At 35.4% G+C, this 10109-nt stretch overlaps 1 protein-coding gene across 1 annotated transcript; it reads left to right on the plus strand.

Annotated features, from left to right (window-relative positions):
* The first annotated feature begins 370 nt into the window (after positions 1–370).
* LOC147539503 (beta-glucosidase 42-like) lies at positions 371–8454 on the plus strand. Its single transcript, XM_086639227.1, has 15 exons — positions 371–513; positions 588–654; positions 1270–1328; positions 1722–1797; positions 1916–1990; positions 2631–2715; positions 3379–3604; positions 4268–4383; positions 4915–5132; positions 5221–5255; positions 7020–7125; positions 7252–7354; positions 7440–7603; positions 7937–8074; positions 8212–8454. The coding sequence occupies exons 1-14, from the start codon at positions 439–441 to the stop codon at positions 8050–8052; spliced, it is 1521 nt and encodes a 506-aa protein (XP_086495353.1). The 5' UTR covers positions 371–438; the 3' UTR covers positions 8053–8074; positions 8212–8454.
* Positions 8455–10109: the final 1655 nt, after the last annotated feature.

A 10109-nucleotide genomic window follows, 5' to 3' on the forward strand; every position in this document is an offset into this window, starting at 1 on the left:
TTTGACATTATTTATTAAATGATCCTTATAACGCCCTCCTGGACTCCTTAAACTAATTTGGTAAATGAAGAGCAAATATCTAAATTGACCTTTCTAACGCACTGCTTTTACTTATATATAAATGGTGTGGTCTTCCTATACGAAAAGCCAATCAAAACACCCAAGTGAATACAACATATTTCATCAAAAAAAAAAAAAAAAAGTGAATACAACATGGGGTATGATGTATGCCTCAGTAATTAAATAGTCTACAAAGACCCGGTGTTGTAGGCTAGTTGCCTTAACTAGTATTAAATGTTAATTTAATGCACCCACCATCTGAAGTCATGAAAATATTACTATAAATAACAAATCCGACTTGGGTATATATAAAGGACCCAACTGAACAACACAGACAAACTAATCACCTCTGCTTGAATTATCAAAACAGATCAATATATGGAGTTCACACCTTTCTCTCGAAAAAAATTTCCACCAGGATTTATCTTCGGTGTTGGTACTTCGAATTATCAGGTGAGAAGATTTTCTTCTTTTCTTCAATCGACGTTGGTTAGAGATTAGAACTGAATTTTGTTCTTGTTTTTCAGGTTGAAGGTGCTACAAGCGAGGATGGCAGGGAGGATGGTATTTGGGATACTTTTGCAAGTATACCTGGTATGCACACAGACATACATAATAACATAAGTATATGTTTAAGAACTTAACACATACACAAACTACCTAAATTAGTCTGTAGAGTTCTTAATTTGTCAAGGCTAAAAATCATTTGGCTCAAGAAAAACTAAATTACATCTTAATATAGTTCTATTTATACACATTCCAAACAAAAAATTTGTTCATGTATGAGTCTATGACAGAAGTACTGAAAATGTAATGGGCTAGTGGCTATATTGTTGAATCAAAGTATTTTAGTGACAACCAAAGCCTTAACAATTATCGAGATTGTGACCACTTTTACCATCCCATGCCTAAGTCTATAGGTGTGGAGTTTTGTTCTTGGCGAATAAGTTTTCAGGAGTGTTACATTTACAAAGTCTTTGACAAAATTCTTAACTTAATGACCCATTTTCACTAGAAAACAAAAGTTGATCATAGTTTGACTTTGATCGGGACCGTTCACTTAGCATCTTGTCAAGAATCTTGTCAAAGATTCTTTGTACATTTAGCATTTCCGATAAGTTTTAGTTATTATTTTGTCAACTGTGAAGGTGATAAATCAACCTGCACTTTTAAATGTATTTAACTTATTGACGTCATGATTTTCTGTAGGAAACATAAGCGATGGAAGCAATGCAGATGTTTCAGCTGATCAATACCACAAATACCAAGTAACCATTAGATTCGTCTCAAATTATTTTTCAGGGACCTTTTTTTAGGGGGAGTACTTGTACTAAAAAAGAAATAGGTCAATGAGTCACAAAACTATGAGGGGGGGAAGAGAAAATCATGTCTTTTGAATGAAAATATCATCTTGGGTAGAAAAAATCTTTTACAAAATCCTTGAATTATGGTGCCATTATCTTTCTCTTGAGGAGTGATACAATGACAAAATTCTTGACTTAATGACTCACTTTTACTAAAAGACGAAGTTTTTCAAAGTTTGACTTTCATCTAAATCTTTTTTTTACCCGCGTGACTCATTAAGTCAAAGGTTTTGTCAAAAATCCTGTGTACACTAAGTATTTCCAAACTGAAAATATACTCAACTTTTTATAACACAGGAAGATGTTGACCTTATGTACAAACTTGGGTTTGAAGCTTACCGCTTTTCTATATCATGGCCACGTATATTTCCTGGTACATATTCAAATTCCTTCTTCCTTTTTTGCTAAAATCTTTGAGATTGAGACATACTCTTTTATACTCATTGCTTCGTTAAATTATATATGGGTCCATTTCAATGTTATGTTTGCAGACGGTGTCGGAACAGAACCCAATGCCAAGGGAATTGATTACTACATGAAACTACTTAAAGCTCTAAGGGATAAAGGTTAAGTTCTTTCCATACATAATACATATAATATATCAACATAAATAGGGGAGTCAAAAAAAAGTTTACCGAAAGTGATGGTCTAGATTTAAATTCCTTCTTCCAGGTGACACTATTGAGATGGAGTATTCAAAATACTTCTCCCATGCAACACCAAAAAAACTCAACTTTTACTTTAGATTTACTTTTGTTTCTTATTTTAATATATAAAATGATGATGTGGGCCAATTGAGACACTCAAAAGAAAACTCTACAATTAACAGTCAACATTTATTGTTGCCACGTCATATTGAAATTCAACTTGAGTGTTGCATTGGAGAGTGTTTTTGCTAAAATCCCAAGTAATCCTATGTGTCAGTTTGAGTTTTTTAAGTTGAGTGTTGCATTCGAGATGATCCAAAACTAGACTTTTATATGAGTTGTGGTAGTTTCATTGTTTTACTAATCTGATTTATCATCGTCTTCTTAAATGATTTGATTTATGCATATATGAGTGAATGTTTATCATCTTATTTATTCGTGCAGTGGAAAAGGGTTTCACTTAATATATAAATATATATATGTATTCACTGAATCAGACTACTGAAAGATTTTAACTAAAGCTTATCTACTTGCGATACTTCAATTCTTGTATGTACAGGGTTGAAAGCCAACGTAACACTATATCACTGGGATCTCCCTGATTATCTTCAAACAAAAGGAGGATGGTTATGTCCTGAAATTGTGTAAGCTCATAATTATAAATCTTCCTTTAGCTTTAAAATGTTAAGTTCACAAAATAATTTGGCAAAATTTTATGTCGAAATGATGGCAAATTTCTTTTTAGAATTTGACTGAATCTCGTCCATTAAAAGATGAAAAGTCTAAAAAAAGAACAGTCTAAATTCAGTCAAACTTTCAAAAAAAAAATTGACCCATCACTCAGCATAGAATTCGTCAAATTATTTTAGAAACTACAATTTCCATTATCATCGTAAGAGTATTACTGAGAAAATATCATTAGTTCTATTACAAAGATCCCATTGCCTGCAAGTGGGTTAAAATTTTTAATTGTTTTCGAGAAAACTTTCGTTTATTATTTTTGAACATTTAAAAGTTTTGCAAGTAACTACGATTGTAAGAAGGGAATTTGTTGTATGATTGTTCTAAGCTTGTTCTATAAATAGAAATACTCATTTTTGTAACAAGGTTATTCTATTTATACAACAAATTAACAGTAGATCTTATTCTTGTGATCCTAGTTACAAAAATTCTAAATTTGTTAAAGCAATAAATGAATACGTATTAGAAAAATTATGACCACAGAAAAAGTTAGTATATATAATTAATGATTGAACTCTGTTTATATGATAACAATGTTTTTTGTTGGGAACCATTAATCAATCCAGTGACCACTTCGCTAATTTTGCTGACACATGCTTTGAGAACTTCGGAGACATGGTAAAGTACTGGATTACTTTTAATGAACCGTTGAATACTGCTGTAAAAGGATATGGTACTGGAACAAACGCACCTGGAGAAAATGACGATCCACTTATTGACCCATACGTTGTTGGACACCATATGATTCTCGCTCATGCGAAAGTTGTTTCCATTTACAACGAAAAATATAAGGTATTTCATTAAGTTACCAAAATAGAATTTTTCAGTGGAGAAGTATGAATACATTTGGGAAAAAAACTAACTACAAAGAAAACTATTTAAAGTACATTAGCTTATTAAATATAGGGTTATTTCAAAAAAGGCCCCCAACTTTGTGATCAGCTTCCTGCCTAGTCCGTCTAATTTAGCAAAAATATCCATATAATTCCCTTTTTCAGTTACCGTTAACACCGTTAACTACTCATAATCTTCTCTCCTCCATCTCATCATCTCTCTCTGCCACCTCACCTTCTCGCCACTTCATCGCTTCTCTGGCGAGTGTCGCCGGCCGGCGACCTTCAAACATAAAAAAAATCTCTTCCCCTCTCTCTCTAACACTCCGGCGAAGGGAGAGAGAGAAAGAAAATTTATTTATTTTTTTTATTTTTGAAGGTCGCCGACCGGAAAATTAGCCGGCCGGCGACACTCGTCGGAGAAGACGATGAAGTGGCGAGAAGGTGAGGTGGCAGAGAGATGATGAGATGGAGGAGAGAAGGTGATGACTAGTTAACGTTGTTATAACGGTAACTGAAAAAGAGGGTCATATGAGTTTTTTTGCTAAAGTAGGAGGCTAGACAGGAAGCTGGTCACAAAGTTGGGGGCCAATTGAAAAATAACCCATAATATATTATATAGGGACGACAAAGGGGTCAAATAGGAATGGCACCAAATTGCGTATGGGCAGAGCCCTTCTCGAACGAACTGAAGGATTCGGTTGCTGCAAAAAGAAATCTCAGTTTTCAACTTGGGTGGTACTTATTCTTAAACTTAAGTCTCCTACTTTTACTTTACAATAAGTACTAGCTTTCATATTTTTGGTATGTAAAAAAATATAATTAATTAAGGGTTTTTTGGGCTTACCCCCTCAAAACTAATCATTAATTGAGTTTACCCCCTTCAGTAATTAGTAATTGAGGTTACCCCCTTGAATTTAGTGTTCTTAGCAAAACTGCTAAGGACATGTTTGGTATGGGACGATAAAATCGCAAATTACAACCAAAATCAATCTTTACAAATCTTATTACCGACCAAATCAAACAATAAAAGTAAGGTGGAATAACTACGAGGAATCATATTGAAGGATAATTGTTCTTGGTAGTCATATTTATTTCACGTACACCAAACATAACCTTTGTGTTGTTGTCAAAAATAGTAAACCTAAGGGGGTAAACTCAATTTCCCATTATTGAGGGGGGGTAAACTCAATTACCAATTATTGATGAGGGGGTAAGTTCAAAAAACCCATTAATTAATGTTATACCTGCTTTCTGATTTTTGTGAAGGTTTTTTGATCCAATACTTAAAGGAGATTATCCCAAAGTCATGCGCGAAAAGCTTCAAGACCGTCTTCCAACATTCTCAGATGCTGATAAAGCACTACTGACGAAGTACCCTGTAGACTTTCTCGGTCGTAATCATTATACATCTAGATATGTTTCCAATGACGAATATAGTACCGACGAAAATTTTTTCATTCGAGATCAACAAATAAAGCTGCATAGTAAGTTAACTGTTACAATATTCTTGACTTTAAGGGATATTCTGTTATGTATTTATCAGCTCAATCCTTCTAATTTCTTGCTATACAGCTGAAAATTCTGAAGGCAAGGTTATTGGTGATAAGGTATACAAAACACAACTTACTGATCTACCTCTAATACATACAATTGTTTTTTAAGCTAAGCATGGCCAGGGGCACTAATACAAAATTAGAGCATCTCCAATGGGACACTCAATCTCTAACACTTAGAGTGCCACATTTGATTTTTGAGAGTTTTTGTTAAAAAACCATCTCCAATGGAACACCTTGTTAGACACTCTAATGTGAGGTGGACACATTTATTATAGAGTGTCTAGAGAGAGAAACTCTAAAATGAGAGTGTCTACTTGAGACTCTCTAAGTGTTACTTTAATATTCCAACCAATAGAAACCCTTACTTTTCAACTACTTTTTATCTATTGAATTAAAGAGGGACATGTGTATTACTTATGGAGTCTTTAGAGATCTCCATTGGAGACCAAAAAAAATTAGAGTGTCTCTATATTGACATCTAGGAAAGAGAATCTCTTTTGATCCTTGACACTTAGGATTTTTAGAGTGTTTGTTAAGTGTCCCATTGGAGATGCTCTTAGTAATTGATCAAGAAAGAACTTCAGACGATTAATCTGCATACGGTCGCATTAATTCCCTTTGATCAAGTGATCACTATGCTATGATTTTACGAGTATCTATACAAAAACAATAAAAGTACTCTCTTAATGACTTCTGTGGTGACCTCTTTGCCTACGTAGTGATTAAGACAAGGGGTATTTTGGTCTTTACTCTAGGTGAAAAGACCAAAATACCTTTTGTTACGAAGGAGTTACCAAGAAAGTACGTGGCTCGTGGTTGGTATCTATAATGTGTAAAAATAGTGTCTAACTTCTAAGCACAACAAAATATTTCAAGAGAGACAAAGATTTAAACCAAGTACTGTTTGATCTTAATACCTTACTCATCATCTTAATCTCTTCCGTCCGTCCATCCATCCATCCATCCATCCATCCATCCCTGGGGTGTCTCTCTAGATTGAAATACATTTGAAGTTTAACAAGACCGAAATCCTCGTAAAACTAGGACCCGTAGCGGGCAAGTCTCACATGTCTTAAAGCATCTTCAATAGGACACTCTTAATAAATATTCTAAAAGTCTTACTAGTAAGTGTTAATGAAGATTATTTTTCTTAAGTGACAATACAGAGCTACTCTAATAAAAAATTTGTTTCCAATGAAGATCTGTAAAATACCTTTACTCAATAGACATGTCACTCTTAAATTCAATAGAAAAGTAGTAGTTAAAAAATAATACGGTATTTAATGATTTAAAATTTAGAGTGACGCTTAGAATGTCTCTACAATAAATACTATTACATCATCATCATAGAGTATCCCATTGAAAAAGATTTTTTTTTAACAAAATCTAAAGTTCTAGGTAAGTTTTAGAGTTTGAGTGTCTCATTGGAGATGCTCTTAGTTGGGAGTGTGGCACCCATTACACATATGTAGGCCTAGTACTAATATGTACCATATTAAGTTGTAGGCTTCCAACTCAAAACAAATTGTATTAGAGAGATGCAAAATGGATTGAAATTTGGGGCTAACCGCAGGTCGAACGGTGATGTGGACGGCCCCAATTGATCAGGTCATTTCTCTCTCCCCATGGTCGGCATTAATTGGGCCGGGCTACATCACCATTCGTCCAGTGGTTCGCCCCAAAATTTGGGCCATATATATTTAACATTTTCCATTGTATTAGGAGTTCAAGTTTTTGTGTTATTTATATTATTCAAGTTTCATATACTGATATTAATATATGGTCGTTACAATATCATTTATGTCAACCTCGTAGGCTGCATCAGACTGGCTTTATATAGTACCTTGGGGTTTCGAAAAGCTTCTCAAATACATACGTGATAGTTATGACAACCCTCCTCCTATATACGTTATTGAGAATGGTTAGTAAACAAAGAGAACTCATCTTTTTTTTTTTAATTATTTCGATTGGTAACTAGTGGGTCCTCTAGCTTGTTCTAACTAAATAAAATACTAATCCATGTGGTGGGTTGTAAATATACATATAGGGATGGACGAAAACAATAGCCATCGAGAAGCTCATGGTTGGCTCGACTGGAAGAGAGTTAAATATTATAGAGATTATCTCGCGGCACTAGTTAACGCAATGAAGTGAGTCATCTTCTTCTTCTTCAACCTAACAACATAATATCTATATATATATATACATAAATACTGATGAAGCATATGTAAGCAGGGATGGAGTAAATGTGAAGGGGTACTTTGCATGGTCGTATATTGATAACTGGGAATGGACTCAAGGCTACACGAAACGTTTTGGTTTGGTTTATTTGGATCATGACGACCTCAGCCGCCATCCTAAATTTTCGGCACTGTTGTTTCGTTTTTTCTTTGAAACGGGTAAGTGTAGACAAAGTCATTCATTATCATTTGTATCTATTCCATTGGGATAATCCCACATTGGTTGTGGAAGTGGCGGGAGGTGAGTTTATAAGTGAGGGAAAATCCTTACCTCTTGAATTAGCTATTGGAGTGAGATAAGCTCTATCTCAAGAGTCTCAAGACCACCCAACACTAATTAGTATCAGAGTCTGAATATACCATGTCACGAACCAACAATTATTGAAGTTAAGAGCCAATGTGTCAGTGTAGGATTGTTGGGTAAGCCCAACCTTCCTCTCATGATCAATGCTTAAATATAACAACTTTTTGATAGTTAGTCTTCCTGTGTAGATGATGTGGACATGTATATATCTCGTGTGGTGGATCGCATAGAGAAGGCCAAGACATCAGGAGTGTACACAGATCTTAGTGTCTGGGATGACATAGTTAAGGACTTCATGGATTAGAGAAGACCCAAGCTATTTCATGGTTAGTATCTTTTCGAACCCCTCTCTCTCTAATTAACTTCTCATTTTTATATACTAATAATTAGTTCTTCATTAGTACTCTATTCTTTTACAATCTCTCTGAAAGATTTTAATGCTTTCTTTACAACTCAATAACAGATCTAGAGACGAAGAGTGAGACTTCTGCCTGGCTGATGGAAACAACCGAAGGGTACTTTTCTTTTATTTCATATTTTGGTCATCTGTTGTATATCATATGGCCATGGTGTGTATTGTGCTATATTTTCTTTTGGAACTTTCATTCTAGCTTTGGCTCTCAAAGTGTTTGTGTGTAGTATGTGTAATTTGAGTGCAATGTATCATCCTCATTTTCTAATAAATCTATTTATTTAGGTGTGAAAATAAGAGCTCTTGCACACAATAATTCAAAATTAAAAGTGAAATTGGGTGAAATGACCCTCCACAAATATGATTTTGGCCAAATGACCTTAGTTTTAGGTAACCTAGTTTTTTTGCTTTTCTCACACAATTGCCCTTGTATAAGCATTTGAGTCTAGAAAGTCTAGACTCAAACTAAACCAACTCCAAATCAAGAGCTGCGCTTCCCTCTCTAACCCAAGTTTCAATCTTCCTCTTTCTAACTGGTTTGTTTCTTCTTCGATTTTTTCACCGAAACTACTTGGTTTGAGTCTCAATCTCCGTCATTACAAACACTCAAAACACCGATGAATGTGATCGAACTAGGAATCAAATTTTCATTGTTAGACATGAAACCAAATGCTTCCAATGACTCTTTTATCTTCCCATGCATTTCAAAACCTAAAACCATTGAGTTCTATCAAGTTATATCCCGTTTAAGCATTTTATCAAACGCTTCATGGGCTAAATCAACATACCATATTTAATGTACGTATCAAGAAAGGAATTGGTCATCAAAACATCATTTCTCATCTTCGAATCAAAATTTCTCAAGATAAAAGCATGAACCCACAACCGTAATGATGAAACTCCTAATCCACCACAAACATTAATTGAACTCTGTATAGTAAACCCATCAGGTTTAACCAACAAATCTTGAATTTCACATAACATTTCTACAGGAGTGACAAACTCACCAAATTGAACGCCCCGTCAATCATAACATTCCAAGACACATGATTTCTTTCAGGCATTTTCTCAAACACCTATGGTGCAGAATTTAGATACCCACAACTAGGGGTGGGAATTTTGCCCATAAGCCCGAACCCGCCCACGGGCACCCGAGTCCAACGAGGACCATGGACGCCCGCGCCCGTCTCGGGCACAACCCGCCCAGCCCGCCAAATTTTGGTGGGCGGGCATGGGTTAAAACCTCTACCCGCGCACCCGCCCATGCCCGCACCCACTTAAGCTCACCCATTGATAACCAACCAAATTACATCAACTTTATGGGTTGATGAAGCCCAACCGTCCATGTTGCTAGGCTTAGTTGAGATGGTAAACAATATGTTTAAGGGCAATCACACGAACCCAATGCATTTCCAGTGGCCCAAGAGAATTCCTAGTTGAATACTGAAGTAGTCTTTGGCTTTGAGGGAACAAAAAGTGAGATAAGTTTTATTATATCTCATGAGAGGAAAACGTGAATTTTTTCAAGTCATGAGATTACCCGCTACCCGCTACCCGCCCGCCCATACCCGAATTACCCGAGCTTCTTAATGGGCTTGGGCGGGTAATGGATAAGGCAATTTTTAAAATTGCCCGCCCGATTAACCCGCTTACCCTAATAGCCATTGAAATTTTGTGCCCGACCCGCCCAGCCCGATGCTTCAAGTGCCCATGGGCGCCCATACCCGCCCAATTCCCACCCCTACCCACAACTAACATAAAAATTAATAAAACTTTATTGACATTTAGAAATCATCAAAGAGGTCAAAAAAAAAAAATTCCTACAGTGTCCCGAAATAGTGAATTTTCTTCCTTACCCATAAAAAATTTACAAATGACGCACGTATCCAAACAATATATGAATTTTAAGAAAATAAAATCTCTCTTCTTTCGCGATTAACAGAGACTAT

The sequence above is a fragment of the Eschscholzia californica genome, unplaced genomic scaffold, assembly GCF_041429995.1.
Source record: "Eschscholzia californica isolate CP2 unplaced genomic scaffold, dmEscCali1.0.p SCAF_5, whole genome shotgun sequence".
Taxonomy (NCBI): Eukaryota; Viridiplantae; Streptophyta; class Magnoliopsida; order Ranunculales; family Papaveraceae; genus Eschscholzia; species Eschscholzia californica.